Source organism: Colias eurytheme, chromosome 15 (genome assembly GCF_061535395.1).
Source record: "Colias eurytheme isolate Ceu_HAF_F1 chromosome 15, ilColEury1 Martin Lab GWU primary, whole genome shotgun sequence".
NCBI classification, from domain to species: Eukaryota; Metazoa; Arthropoda; class Insecta; order Lepidoptera; family Pieridae; genus Colias; species Colias eurytheme.
The window spans coordinates 86,914-103,055 of NC_142994.1; the positions used below are offsets into that span (position 1 = coordinate 86,914).

Genomic DNA, 16,142 nt, shown 5'->3' on the forward strand with positions numbered 1-16,142 from the left:
CGGATTTTTACTTTTTCATGTGCTAATATTTTAATAAATTTTAATTGAAGCGCTTTTATTTTATCAAGGTAGGTCTTAAAAGTGCGCCCATAGCTAGCCAATCCATAAGGAAGCAGTGAGTCAGTCAATGCATAGTACACAATATACCTACATAGTGGCCTTATCTAATATAAAACTAAGGTGATGAAATTTTACAAGAACTGCCCTCAGCCTATCCGAAAGATTAAGAATATGAGATTTCCATGAAAAGTATTTATCAATAACTAACCCCAAGTATTTGTATTCTTCCACTAATTCAATATTTTTACAATTACATTTCTTTGCAATATGTAGACATTCATAATTATGACCTAATATTTTTGGCGAATTCATAGTCTTACTATAAGGTGAGCGAATATGTAGGTATACATTTTGTTTTATTCATATTGATTATGATTCCATTATCGTGCGCCCATTTTATTATATTTGTAAAGTCATTGTGTATTTTAGCTTCTAATATGTGCTTATCTTTATGCGCATAGAGTAGACAAGTATCATCCGCATACATATATATACTGCAATCACGTACTACACTGCACATACTGTTCACATGCATTATGTATCCAACGGGTCCGAACACGGAGCCGGTTGGACGACGATTGAACGACTCAACTGTAAAGACTTTACGTTTCATTATGAGCATTGAGCAAAATCTATGATTCGTCTCTCGTCTTCGCACAATTTAAAAATCAGCGTTTCGGAGAATTTGGCATATAGACAGATAACAATATTGTATCGCACCAAAATTTATAATATATATTTATGATAATAATTATTTAAATAGAAAAATTGAAAGAAGCAACATTTAGCGCACACGCGAACATTGCAGCAAATAAGTTGAACGGCAGCCAACGCGGGTCACGGCGGTCTATCACGATCGATGGTAAAAGTGCTCGAACCGCTTCGAGCTACTCTTTTTATGGCACCGCAAACTGGGTCGCCGGCGGCCGGCATTCTGATTAGTCTTCCATCCACTATATCATTATTCCTTACACATATTACATATTGTTAGTTGTATTTTCAATTTTCATTCTGTATTAACTATTTAGCGTTTATTCAATAAAATTTGGTCTGATTTTCATGATTCGGCGGAGCGCGCACGGCTCGAAGGCTGACGGTAGTGTTGTAACGGCGAGTATCGCAATAGCAGTTTTGCAAGTAGTGCCGCCGTGCAATCCTTATCCACACACGCATAACTGCACAAAGCGAAAAAAACTAACGTTGGCTGATAGGTAGCTGATAAAGCTTGATTCTTTCACGATGGCGACAGAAATAGGACAATGTCATCGCAATCCGTTCAGTGGTTTTCGCGTCAAAGAGTAAAATCATACATTCTTCGTCATCCAAACTTTCGCTTTATAATATTAGCATATAAAGAGTATATATAATTACTGTTGCTATTTCCGGTAGGCTTCATGTAATCCCATGTTTTAATATTTAGTATTTACTATTTTACTGACAGCAGCCACAATGGTTCAATGTAGCTGTATCGTCATCCGTTACGCCGAGCTCTAGCAATAAAATCTATTGCGCACGTCGAATGCGGTGTGCTGTAAACGTGGAGCAGAAATAAATTTCTTTTATGAGCGTTACTTTACAACTACATACAGGGTGTCCCAAAAAGTAGTGATGAACGGAAGCTGGGAGGTAGAGGACCTAGAGAGCTATCCGAATCACCCCCATGTATGTTATGCGATTTTTCGTATTTTCGGAGTTATGACATTTTTTTCAATTTTTCATCTATCGCTGAGTACGATGAGATTTTTATTTATGGTGACGTGACTTATTGCGCTAGATGCTTGATTTTTTTTTGTGTGGTAAGCTGAAAGATAGGCCAATTCAGTATGGTAACATTTACTATCGTTAGATCTTCGAATGGAATAAAAAAAGAATTAAATGCCAAGAAAGATAAAATTACCCAGTATGTTCACAACTTCAAGGGCCCATAAAAAAATAAAATCACATAAAAAAAGTTTTCCATTTGGCTTTTAAAAACTCGCTCTATCTATCAGGTAGCTACCCTAAAAATTTCATTTTATTATTCAGAAGGCTTCAATCGAAAAATTGAAATCTAAATGTGGTAAGTGCAAAAATTTTATTAACATGATGATCATTAAAACCAAATTAAAACCCATAAATAGGTGTTTAATTACCAGAAATTTTTAAAATAACCCCGCTGTTGCTTAATGCAAGTGCGACATCACCGTAAAAAGTTGTCTTTTAAATGTCTGAATGCCCTTTTATCATTTTTAATGGTTTCTTCTGCTACTATGAATTTCCGGGTTATTTCGTCCAAATTGTAGCATTCTCTCAAGTAGCCGAGGTCTTTTTAGTATCCCCATTGAAACAAATCAATGGGGTTTAGGTCGAGGGATCGTGCAGGCCAGGCTTTAAGGCAGGCGTCACCAGCGCATGCGCAGGCTGCAACGACCAATCCATCTTTCAGGGTATCTTTGCCCTTTAGCCTGGCCTCGACGGTCCCCGGACATAAACCCTATTGATTTTTTTCCGTGGGGATACTACAAAGACGAGAGACTGCCACAATTTGAACGAAATAACCTGGAAATTCATAGTAGCAGAAGAAACCATTAAAAATGATAAAAGGGCATTCAGACATTTAAAAGACAACTTTTTACGGTGATGTCGCACTTGCACTGAGCAATAGCGGGGTCATTTTAAAAATTTCTGGTAATTAAACACCTTGTTATTGGTTTTAATTTGTTTTTATTAATCATCATGTTAATTCAATTTTTGCACTTACCTCATTTAGATTTCAATTTTTCGATTGAAGCCTTCTGAATAATAAAATGAAATTTTCAGGGTAGCTACCTGATAGATAGAGCAAGTTTTTAAAAGCCAAATGGAAAACTTTTTTTATGTGATTTTATTTTTTTACGGGCCCTTGAAGTGGAGAACATACTGGGTAATTTTATCTTTCTTGGCATTTTAATTCTTTTTTTTATTCCATTCAAAGATCTAACGATAGTAAATGTTACCATACTGAATTGGCCTATCTTTCAGCTTACCACACAAAAAAAAATCAAGCATCTAGCGCAATAAGTCACGTCACCATAAATAAAAATCTCATCGTACTCAGCGATAGATGAAAAATTGAAAAAAATGTCATAACTCCGAAAATACGAAAAATCGCATAACATACATGGGGGTGATTCGGATAGCTCTCTAGGTCCTCTACCTCCCAGCTTCCGTTCATCACTACTTTTTGGGACACCCTGTATATAGAGCTTTAAACAATACATAATAAATGCTTGAGTAATGAGTATGTATGAGTATCTTGCCCAACTTATCGTAGTTTTCTTTGTTTTTTTTTTTCATAGATGTCATTCCGTAATTGTGTAATGACATACATAATATGCAGAGTGCATGTGAGCGCTTAACATTCTCGTGGAGTAGATTGTTGTGGCAGACAGCTGCCGCTGACGTCACGGGCCGCCGCAGCCCGCCCGCGCCACAGGTGGCTCGCCGTGACGTCACGCACTCATCCGCGGGCCTCCCGCCTCATCCCACTCTGGACGTTGTTCGCATGGCGGCCGTGTCACTGTCTACAATGTTCATTTAGTCAATGATATTGTGTCAATGAAATATCTTACTTTTAAGTCTCTGCACTTATATGCGATCTTTGCGATCATCACTAAAAAGTCTTTTTGTTTTCATCTATGAACATTGTACAATAATGTGCTCATTAACTCGTGTCCTAAACCCAATCTAGCTTTGCTAATGTCAAGTGGGTTGCCCGATGTGCGCAACTCACTAAATATCTCCTACAAATCCTTATCCTTATCGGAGGCCCTTACTTAACCAATAAGTTATTGTTGAATCAATAGCGCAGGTACCTGGCGACTGGCGTTATAGGTTTTATTGGTATGGAGCGTGCGGCAACATCGCTTATCGCACGCAATCTGGTGTTTGCAGCGGCTTTCCTGCCGTCCTGCGAGGTATGTTACGTTCGGTATCTGTCAGACCCCAGACCGCAACCGAGGACTCCGAACAAACCTATTCATGTTGTATCTTTAAATTTATGCTTTTTACATTTTTTCCTGTATCTGGGCTGTAAGACGTTCCTTTTTACCAAATTTCGTGACGTTCAAAGACGTCCAAGAGTGTGTTCAGGGAATATACCATGTATGTATATACAGGGTGTCCCGTAAGAAGTGGACCAACAGGTTATGGGGATAGAGAGAGTTATTAATTATTATCTAACAAAAATAGTAAAATTTATTATCCTAGTTTTTTTACACCAGCAGCCAGCTTTGTTTAAACTTCAGTCCGTAAACTTTAAAATGTATTCTTTTTTTAAATTTTGTTGTTAATTATGCTTTTGTAAGAAATTACACGCTAGGCCGGGTTAAATATTGGTTTAAATGTAATAAGAATGTACTGCGATTCTACACAGCTACCTAATTGATGTAGGTAGTTGATAACAAATCGCAGCAAGTCAACGACTTAGCAAAGGGAAGGTAGTTGGGTCGAACGTCGTATAAACAACGTCCGAGCCCCTAGGCACGATTCGTACTAATGCGCCACGATTCAAAGGAAAGCGGCAATTTATAGTTTTCGACAGCTAAACATGTTTTGACAGGAAATAGTGACAACTATTCATCCACAAAAATATTAAATCAACTGGCGAAGTCCCTTTTTATTGGGTGGAGCCATTAATTAAGAGAAGAAGAAGATTAAATCAAAAGTTACGTCTAACATATCATTATTCTTAAGTATCATTTTAATTAGGAAGACTTATGTATTCTTAACTACCTTGAACAATAATATAAAAAACGGAAATGGTAAATGTTCATATTTAGCTTATGTGGATGATATTTTTTATCAAATTTTAAAAATAAAGCATAAATAAAAAAAATGTTGTGTGGTTTTATGAAACCACGGTAAAAGTGAAACTGTTCGAACGGTTCCGAACACTGCTTTGTGTAGCGCATGTCGCGTGACGGTCGGCTGCCGAGTAGGTATACCTACTCGGCAGCCGCGATACACGCGACATGCGCTACACAGACCAAAAAGTTTGAGACGATGTAATAAAAGTTTCACTTTAAAAACTTTATAGTCTAGGACAATAAATTTTAGTACCTATTTTTGTTACATAATAAGTTTTTCTACTCCACACAACTCGTTGGACCACTACTTACGGGACACCTTGTTTATTGATAATCAATACCAATACTAATTAGCAAAAACCCATAGGCTCATTTCAAATGGGTTTTTTAACAAGCGCAAAACGGTTTTTATGACCTTTGAAATTTAATAGTTGCGTACACCCTACCATAATATGTAGATTTTAAGACAACTTTTAGGGCGTCAAATTGTCTTACAGCTGGGTATGTCGAATTCCGAGATTCTTACCTAATTTAAGATTAAAATTAGTGGCCTATTAACTTTTGATTCCCTTGATAATCTTTTGATTGCATTGGTTTATAAGTTTGATTTTTTCACAGCTTTGTATTCTTTATAAACTTCAGCTTGATTACAGCTATACAAGTTCCTGAGAAAAAGAAAAAAATATTAAAACAAAAGACATTTTGAAACCATTCCACAAGTGTCAAAAGTATAAGAATTACACAATGACTAGAAACAAGAAAAGTTATTACCGACGTATGCGTGATTTTAAACTTTTTTTCAGTTCTAATGTTGAAATAACTGAGTAGCGAATATGACATATTTTTTAATTTAATTGAACTAAAAATAAATGGGCATAAACCTAATAGTTCCTTGTAAAAAAATGGTTTATTAAGAAAGCGCCTATTTTTTCTAAAAGAAGACAGGTTAAGCACGTGAGTATAAATTAACATATCCTTCAATAGAAATCACTGTCTAGCCTTAGATTTATATCAGCTGGTTTGGTACATAAAAGCAATGAATGCATGAAACAATTGTGGATCACAAAACAAAGCGGAGAGATTGTGTGTCGGAGCAGTAGCACGGCTGGGGCACTCGGGGCGCGGATCCGCCGCGCGCCGGCTCCGAGCCGCTCTGATTCACTTCTGCCAGTGTGTTCCGCCGTCAGCCGCATCGTCGACCACAACGTTTCATAATAATGTATAATATTACAATTGAGACGTGAATTTCTCTAAAATTATTATTATTCGGTTTCTGCAGATTCATCCGTTATATACAGGGTGTCCCAAAAAGTAGTGATGAACGAAAGCTGGGAGGTAGAGGACCAAGAGGGCTATCCGAATCACCCCCATGTGTGTTATGCAATTTTTTGTATTTTCGGAGTTATTACATTTTTTTCAATTTTTCATCTATCGCCGAGTATGATGAGATTTTTATTTATGGTGACGTGAATTATTGCGCTAGATGCTTGATTTTTTTTGTGTGCTAAGCTGAAAGATAGGCCAATTCAGTATGGTAACATTTACTATCGTTAGATCTTCGAATGGAATAAAAAAAAGAATTAAATGCCAAGAAAGATAAAATTACCCAGTATGTTCATAACTTCAAGGGCCCATAAAAAAATAAAATCACATTAAAAAAGGTTTTCCATTTGGCTTTTAAAAACTTGCTCTATCGATCAGGACCCTAAAAATTTCATTTTATTATTCTGAAGGCTTCAATCGATAAATTGAAATCTAAATATGGTAAGTGGAAAATTTTTATTAACATGATGATCATTAAAACCAATAAATAGGTGTTAATTAGATTAAATACCAATAAATAGGTAATTTTTTTAAAATAGCCCCGCAGTTGCTCAATGCAAGTGCGACATCACCGTAAAAAGTTGTCTTTTTAATGTCTGAAATCTGAATGCTCTTTTATCATTTTTAATGGTTTCTTCTGCAACTATGAATTTCCGGGTTATTTCGTCCAAATTGTGGCATTCTCTCAAGTGGCCGAGGTCTTTTTAGTATCCCCATTAAAACAAATCAATGGGGTTTAGGTCGAGGGACCATGGAGGCCAGGCTTTAAAGCAGGCATCACCGGCGCATGCGCAGGCTGCAACGACCAATCCATCTTTCAGAGCATTTTGCCCTTTAGCCTGGCCTCCACGGTCTCCGGACATAAACCCTATTGAATTTTTTCCGTGGGAATATTGGATGTTAAAATTGGATGTTACGTTTAATCAGTGATCACGTTAATCATTGTCGGTTAGAAAAAGCGTGGGGACGCCGCGGCCATGGCCATAGTAATGTAATGAGAACTCGGTGAGAATAATTCTGTGATGAAAGGACGTATTATTGTTTTTTTGAAGAAGTTTTCTTTAAAAGTGGTTATATTCTTGAGCCTACTTATAGCTTTCTTGTGATTTTATGAAATAAAGTAGCTCGCCTGTCTGTCTGATGAATGAATGAATGAGCCTGGTGGAACGCAGGCGACGCGCTTAACCCAAAATGTAAGCAATGAGTTCCGTGTGGAAAGCGAGCAGGCGGGCCGACGTGATTGAGTTGCTCGTGGCCGCCTCATGGCTGCAGATGAACATTTCGCTCTCTCAAATGCAATAGATTATTACTATTACTACTACTAGAATGGTTTAGATTTACTATTAGAACGCGAGTAAACCGCGGGCAAAAACGGTATTAATAAAAAATGTCATAGTCATTTCACGGTGTATTTCATCACAATTTTTAGGTGTATTAGGTTGGTATGCCGTATGAGTATTGAGTATTTTCGATTAATTTTAATTTAATTTCGAATAACTGCTTAATGTTTGTGATGGTTGAATGCTTATTGAGGAAATAATTATATAGGATGTCATAGGTGATAGATATGTGTGACTAGGTGGTGTGTGCGTTGGCAGGGCGCCCGCAGACGGCCGCGCGGGGTTAACGCTCGCCGGTGACACTTTCAGCTCTTCCCCGATTCACATTAGCCTAATTCTACTATGCAAACTTCTCTGGATCAGAATAATTACAACAGCCGGCAACGGACAAATACCCGACAGACTTGTTATGACGTTACGCAATTTGCTCAGTCACCACTCGTCACCTGTACCCTCGTCGATCGTTCCATGTTCTGACAAGGTAGTGTCACTGTTGGTACAATAGATTAGTGTCACGTGGGCGATGAGCGAGGGAAGAGTGGCGGCGCGGGGCGCAGCGGGAGGGGGGCGCGCTCGCTAGTCGCTACTCGCCGAGTCACGACCACGAGTGCCGACTCGCGCTCAGTCGCCGGCGCAATGTGTCACGCGGTGGTGCTCGGCGTGCTGTTCTCGCTGCCCTCCTATCTATACTCGGCCGTGCCTTTCAGGTGAGACGCGGCCCGAGGTTATCGAGTGCTTTTTAAGTGTTTATTGCCGTAATGTGTGGTTTTCTGTTCTACCTTTAGTTTTATAGTCACATTTTGAGGTCGTGTCCTTTTCGTTATTAACGGTTGTTTTCGTCTCTTCTCCGTACAATTGAAAAGCCCGCTTAGGACAAAAATTAAATTTTAATGGTGGTAATGTGATTTGTTATTGTTTGCATTTTTTTAATGTTCTGCTAATATAATGATGTGGAAGTGTGACCGCCGGCCAGTTTACAAATTTACGCGCATTATTAGACACTATCGAACACTAGAAGTGTGTGACGTCGTTACCGAGAGCTTGACCTTTGGTGACGTTAGAGGCGAGAGATTAGTTCCTTCTTCGTGACGAAGGCCGCGACTCATGCGCAGTGCCGAATCAGTTCCAGCAATGGATAGCTACTTGAAGATACTGTTTACCTGGCTTTCGACACTACTGAATAAACTCTATATAACGTTAGTACATGCACTCTTATTGATTAATTTTATCTAAGCTAAAATAAATATTATGCAATGTAGATTGTATCTGTCGCGTGCTATTCGTACGAAAATATTCTCGTAACATGATTAATAGGGACATGTGAAGCTGCATTCATTCATTTGTATTTATAACGAAGAACTTTGACACACTGATGGTACCCATGAAATGAGGTTAACCCTGCTTGCGAAAAAAAAAAACTTAGGTACCTACAATCTACATGCGTGATTTGAAACAATGCGTGTGTGTGATGATCGACGGATGTAAGCTAACATTAATATTGCATTTGTCTAAACTTTTGAAAATAATTCTCGAAATCCAATTGGTATTCAATGTATCATGTCTGTGAGCGTTGTGATTGGGCAACGTAACAGCACTGAAACAGTTACCTAGCGCCTAGGCGTAAGAATTAAATTAATAAATTTTATATGACTTTACATACATACCTAGTACATTATAAATGCGTATAGTTTTGGTATTATGTGAAAATCATTGAAATTCTTGAACGAAGTATAGCCATGCTCTATTATGATAAAATCTACAGGTACACCTCGGTATGTAAATGAAAAGTTCAACGTAATTACGTAGTGATTTATTTATTTATTTATTTATTTATTTATTTATTTATTGAAAACACACACTAACATTACAGTTTCCCAATACGATAGTGGTTTTACATTTGATTGGTTACATCATGGTTACATCGAAATAAGAAATATATAACATAACTACATACAAACTAACATTACTTTTTATAGCATATTACAAATAAAGCTACTCGCGTGAATTCATCCCAAGTGCAACAAAATATATCCGTTTTGATTGCTATTTCATTGAGTGAACGAAGTGCACGCGTCATAGGTGCCTGACCTAGCAAGTTGGTGCGAGCGGACGGCACCAGCAGCAGCGGCGGCCGGCGCCGGCCGCGGCGCCCCGCGTATCCATCTGGTACATACAAATACATTTTACCCAAAATATCCGCATTATGTATCCTACCTCTAAAAATCCTGAACAGGTACGAGATTAACGCCAGGTCCCTTCTAACCCTCAGCTCGTTATATCCCACCATGCCCAAAACGAATAAAGTCGGATACATAAGCGGATAGAAAGGATAAACCCCGTATAATCTCATGTAAAGGTAACGAGTGAATTTATTTTGTATGCGCTCTAGCATGAGATTATATTTAATTTCATGCGGGCCCCAAATAACGGAGTTATATTCCAACTGGCTTCTTACTAGAGTATTGTATAAGTTAACAATAGCTCTAATATTCGAAAAATTTCGAGACATCCGCAATATAAACCCTAAGTTTTTAAAAGCTTTCTTACAAATATTAGTTATGTGCTTACTATAACTCAAGTCAGTACTGAGATTAATGCCAAGATCTTTAACTTCAGTTACCCTCGACATCTGTGCCCCATCTACGTGGTAGTTATACCTTGTTTGGTTTTGAGTACTTTTAGAGAGAGTTATAATCATGCATTTTGAGGTGTTGAACTGCAATAAATTATTTTTACTCCAGTCTACAACTCTATCAATATCGCTCTGAAGTTTCTCACAATCACTTATATCTTTTATTGGCAATGATAGTTTAAGATCATCAGCGAAAAGCAAGCACTTCGCATAATGAACTACCTTTGGAAGATCATTTATCATCAAAATAAACTCCAAGGGGCCCAAATTGCTGCCCTGAACTACACCAGATCTTGTAAAATACGGTTTTGATGTATGTCCAGCATAATTTACGTATTGCTGCCTATCCGTCATATAATTAGCCATAAAGTTTAACAGATGCGGAGTGAATCCAAATTCTGCTAACTTTTTTTATCAGCACATCATTGTTGACCAGGTCGAATGCTTTTTTGAAATCAAAGTAGGCCGCATCGACTTGTCCGCCACCGTCGACTACGGGTATAATATCCGCCATATAGCTTAGTAGATTGCTAGCAGTGTTACGTTCGGATCTAAAGCCATGTTGAGCGTCTGACAAGTGCGATCGTATCTGTATCAATATGCTTTTTTGCACCGCAGACTCAAACACCTTCGCTGATGAGGGCAATATTGCAACAGGCCTATACTCATCCACTCTGTTACCACGTCCCCCTTTGGGCACTGGAACTACGCGACTTATCTTCCAACAGTTTGGGAAAACAGCTGTTTTAAGGCATAAGTTGTATATATGGAGAAGGGGCTTTGCCAACACCATGCGGCAATCCTTCAATATATATGGCGGTATCTGGTCTGGACCTGAAGATGTCTTTGGCTTAAGTTGACTAAGCGCCTTCAGCACTTCACAAAGCTGTAATTCCCCGATGTGCACTCTTACTGCTCCGTTTAAACAATTTGCTTGCGTTATCGCTAAGTTTACATCTAACTTTGGTTTTTGCTGAATATAAACCGACCTAAAATATTCAGAAAATGCATCCACGCTTTGCTGTGCAGTCATCACCTCGCCATCGTCGCTAACCAGATGTTTAGATTTTTTAATTACCCGACTATTGTTAATAAACTTCCAAAAAGATTTGGGATCTTCTATTAAATTCGCTTCAACTCGCCGACGATAACTGTTTAACGCCATTTCAATCGCACATTTTACCTTAGTGCAGGTCCACACTGCGAGCCTAGCGCGGTTGCGACGGCGGGCGCGAAATATCAAACGTATGAAACGCGCCTTTGCGTCCACATTGAAATGACTATGGCGGAAGCCTAGTGCGACGGTAATGAGCGAGCCAGCGCGCGTAGTTTTCAAACTCTCCTATCCGCGCGTTCTGGCCACACTACGGGCCTAGTCAGCGAGCGACCCGGAGCGCGGACGGCGGGGGTATCAAACCAGTTCGGTCTTGTCGCTCGACTTCTTATATTATATCCTTTATTGTTTTTCGTAAAATAGCGGTAAATACTTAATTATTGAAGTGAAACTTCTTTATTTATAAGTGCGATTCAATCTAAAACACTTATATACACCACAGTAATTTTGTAGGGTATAATCTCAATTCTTCATATAAGATTCACCCGTTATTCCTCTGTTTTATTTATTTCGTGTACAACTTCTATAATGATCTCATCTCAAAATCGGACTGTCCAGTAAAAATAGCAAATCGTCCAAAGTTTGCAACACCCGAAAAACGTCGAACCGCTACTTGAGCTCGCGCGTCGGTGTGGCCACCGCGAGCGCCCGCTCGTCGCGCCCGCCTAGGCCGCCGCCACCGCGCATTCAGTGTGGACGCACACTTAGATCTATACCTACTGAATATTTCATAATCTTTTTGCGATTTACTAGCCTTAAAACGTTTATGATGCGCTGCTTTAATTTTAATGTCTCGAATTATTTCTTTTGTGTACCACTCAGGATAAATGTATCTCGAACATACTTTATTTTTCTTCTTTAATGGCACACAGGAATCGAAAATTGAATTAAAAACATTATAGAAATACATACTTCAAGCTCATATCTAATCCTAAATTATAAAAATCCGTCCAGTCTACTTGTGCTATTTTAGAATAAAGTAAAACAAAATCGGCTTTATTAAAATTCCACTCTAAGGAAGTATTCGTACTCACATCTGTGTCTGAGTTAGGAGCGGCAGCGGGCGGGCCGCGCGGCCACGCCGACACCAGCAGCGGCGGGTGGTACGCGTCCACCGGCACCAGCGGTTCGGACGCTTCACATACACTAACCAAACTTCCTTCACTCAATGAACTCAACACTAAATCTAACTGTCGGTTGTTGATATTACTTACTTTGTTGCACTGGGTGAATCCACAATAACTAAAAAAGTACTCGTAATAATTTAATATATTTAATGAACATGAATACAAGTTGAAATCTCCGATCACTAATAAATCACTGTATTTATTATAATACCCTTCGATAGTTTTAAATAACAACATATATTCGCACTCATTACTATTCGGCGGAATGTAAACTACGCAAACCGTGAATAAATATCTTTTCTTCAAGTACACTGTAGCACAAACAAGTTCGAATGCGCGAGCGGCGATGTTTATGTCACACGGCACGGGTACACTCCGCAGCTCGAAGCGCGGTGCGGCCACAAGACACGCTCCGCCTTGCTTGCGGCCGTCCATGCGATCGCAACGTATGATACTGTAACCGGGAGGAACTAATTCCGCGTCTGATATTGACTCGCTGCAGCCAGTTTCTGTTATAGCGAATAAATCCACCAAAATCGAAGATACGCTAATGTAGAAATCTTGTAATTTCGTTCGGAGGCCCCTTACATTTTGGTATAATATTTCGAAAGGTTTACTTCTACACTGTTTCTTAATTTGGGATTTTCCAAATCCACACCCATTCACAAAATGCGATTTTAACGTACAAATACTTTTTAATTTAGGGGTTTTGTGTCGTTTTTCGGTTGCGAAATCCACTACGCCAAGGCTTAATGTGTACATCCTCCGCCCAATGCATAGGCGACATATAAGTATCCAAATTTTTTGTGGGAACTGTCAACTTAAATGATGCATAGTCACCACGCGAATTCAACTGTTCTACCAAACATTCATCATTTGGGCAAATAAATAACAAATGTTTTAGAATTTGTTCGACTGTAGTTCCTTTTTTTAAATAATAGACATGTAAATAACTTTTACGTTCAGACGCTTCCAATGACGTCGAACCGGGCGCGGCCGTACCACGAGCTACATTTTTGGCCTCGCGTCTAACTCGACGCCGCCTCACGTCGACCCATTCCATGTTAGCCCCGTCTCCGTTCCGGTCGTTCGAACCATCCGCGTCCACGAACTTGTCTTGCGAGTTCTGCGTGACTTGCGTAGAACACGTAGTAGGGGCGATCTCGCCGTCAGTGCCGCTCGGTGGGGACGGAGATGCGAGCGGTAACATCTTCTTCCCTGCTCGCACCTTGGGCTTCGCGACGTTGATAGTCGTAAGCGCACGAAGACGAGCATCGCGAAGTGGCCGCAGCTTAGAGTTACCCTCTTTATCATCACACTTTTTACTTGGCGAACTCAAATGTACCGTCGGATCGTCTACAAATTGCGTAATAAATATTTGAGAACCATCAAATCAATATATTTTATCCTTGTTACCTCTGGTAGCTACCACAATCGAGAGTTTTGTACATGAAATTATTGGGCATCTCATCAAAATAAAGCTACTCACGAAAAATTAGCTTGATAGTAATCACTTGCAAAAATGGGCGATGTATCCCGGACTATGATATATATATGAGTATCATAAGTTCCTTGGAATATTTATAATTTTATAAATCTCTTTATTAGTGAGCGTATTAGTGTAAAACGAATATAGAGTAGACCTACGTGTCAGTAAAGTGATTAACGGTTCAACTGGAGCAACAAAAACCTCAGACGTTTTTTAAAACATGGCACTGAAGAAATATAATATGTATATAAGTATTTATTTAAAATTATATATGTATGTTTATCAGCCATCTGGTTTCCACAACACAAGCGAAGGCTTAGTATGGGATCAGATCGTGCCGTGTGTGAAAAATTGTCCTGAAAAATATTTATTTATTTTATCATGTTGTCACTCAATCAAATTTTAGGTCGCTCAAATAATCACCGATTACTCCGAGGTTTCTGAACCGATTTACGTGATTCTTTATTCGATGCGGAATGGTGTCGAATTGGTCCCATAAAAATTTTATTCGGATAGGCCCAGTAGTTTTTATTTTATGAGCATTTTTGTCTGTACTTGATGACTTATTTAAAATGTAGCAAGTAAATTTGATTCACTTCCCGGTAACATATTGAGCTGAAATCTTGTATACGTATGTAAATTGGATAGCGATGAAACATTTATATCATGAAATAGAGCTGATTTGATGATAGAATCGGAAGGTGGCCATAGGAACTCAGTAATATATTGACTCAATTTTTTCGAGTTTGGGCTCGTTTGATTCGTGTTGAAAAATACACTAAAAATCACTGTATTTATTATAATACCCTTCGATAGTTTTAAATAACAACATATATTCGCACTCATTACTATTCGGCGGAATGTAAACTACGCAAACCGTGAATAAATATCTTTTCTTCAAGTACACTGTAGCACAAACAAGTTCGAATGCGCGAGCGGCGATGTTTATGTCACACGGCACGGGTACACTCCGCAGCTCGAAGCGCGGTGCGGCCACAAGACACGCTCCGCCTTGCTTGCGGCCGTCCATGCGATCGCAACGTATGATACTGTAACCGGGAGGAACTAATTCCGCGTCTGATATTGACTCGCTGCAGCCAGTTTCTGTTATAGCGAATAAATCCACCAAAATCGAAGATACGCTAATGTAGAAATCTTGTAATTTCGTTCGGAGGCCCCTTACATTTTGGTATAATATTTCGAAAGGTTTACTTCTACACTGTTTCTTAATTTGGGATTTTCCAAATCCACACCCATTCACAAAATGCGATTTTAACGTACAAATACTTTTTAATTTAGGGGTTTTGTGTCGTTTTTCGGTTGCGAAATCCACTACGCCAAGGCTTAATGTGTACATCCTCCGCCCAATGCATAGGCGACATATAAGTATCCAAATTTTTTGTGGGAACTGTCAACTTAAATGATGCATAGTCACCACGCGAATTCAACTGTTCTACCAAACATTCATCATTTGGGCAAATAAATAACAAATGTTTTAGAATTTGTTCGACTGTAGTTCCTTTTTTTAAATAATAGACATGTAAATAACTTTTACGTTCAGACGCTTCCAATGACGTCGAACCGGGCGCGGCCGTACCACGAGCTACATTTTTGGCCTCGCGTCTAACTCGACGCCGCCTCACGTCGACCCATTCCATGTTAGCCCCGTCTCCGTTCCGGTCGTTCGAACCATCCGCGTCCACGAACTTGTCTTGCGAGTTCTGCGTGACTTGCGTAGAACACGTAGTAGGGGCGATCTCGCCGTCAGTGCCGCTCGGTGGGGACGGAGATGCGAGCGGTAACATCTTCTTCCCTGCTCGCACCTTGGGCTTCGCGACGTTGATAGTCGTAAGCGCACTAAGACGAGCATCGCGAAGTGGCCGCAGCTTAGAGTTACCCTCTTTATCATCACACTTTTTACTTGGCGAACTCAAATGTACCGTCGGATCGTCTACAAATTGCGTAATAAATATTTGAGAACCATCAAATCAATATATTTTATCCTTGTTACCTCTGGTAGCTACCACAATCGAGAGTTTTGTACATGAAATTATTGGGCATCTCATCAAAATAAAGCTACTCACGAAAAATTAGCTTGATAGTAATCACTTGCAAAAATGGGCGATGTATCCCGGACTATGATATATATATGAGTATCATAAGTTCCTTGGAATATTTATAATTTTATAAATCTCTTTATTAGTGAGCGTATTAGTGTAAAACGAATATAG

The 16,142-nt window shown here is 39.2% G+C and overlaps 3 protein-coding genes across 7 annotated transcripts in view; 1 reads left to right on the plus strand and 2 right to left on the minus strand.

Annotated features, from left to right (window-relative positions):
• Mob2 (MOB kinase activator 2) overlaps positions 1 to 16,142 on the plus strand; it is a 53,728-nt gene that overhangs the window by 29,535 nt on the left and 8,051 nt on the right. Inside the window, exon 1 of one of the 5 annotated variants that reach the window (XM_090110422.1) lies at positions 8,151 to 8,256. The exons of 3 other annotated variants lie outside the window; for them this stretch is intronic. In XM_090110422.1, coding sequence (XP_089966548.1) covers positions 8,186 to 8,256 — 71 coding nt within the window. In that variant the 5' untranslated portion in view covers positions 8,151 to 8,185. One more of the 5 variants, XM_090110421.1, reaches the window with a different exon arrangement.
• On the minus strand, positions 9,598 to 13,730 carry LOC149902077 (uncharacterized). Its single transcript, XM_090109844.1, has 4 exons — positions 12,208 to 13,730; positions 10,588 to 11,230; positions 10,207 to 10,403; positions 9,598 to 9,712 (listed from the first exon to the last, which is right to left on the minus strand). Exons 1-4 carry the CDS (start codon positions 13,182 to 13,184, stop codon positions 9,598 to 9,600), a joined length of 1,932 nt encoding a protein of 643 aa, XP_089965970.1. The 5' UTR covers positions 13,185 to 13,730.
• LOC149902078 (uncharacterized) lies at positions 13,259 to 15,720 on the minus strand. Its single transcript, XM_090110199.1, has 3 exons — positions 14,701 to 15,720; positions 13,383 to 13,778; positions 13,259 to 13,275 (listed from the first exon to the last, which is right to left on the minus strand). The coding sequence occupies exons 1-3, from the start codon at positions 15,266 to 15,268 to the stop codon at positions 13,259 to 13,261; spliced, it is 981 nt and encodes a 326-aa protein (XP_089966325.1). The 5' UTR covers positions 15,269 to 15,720.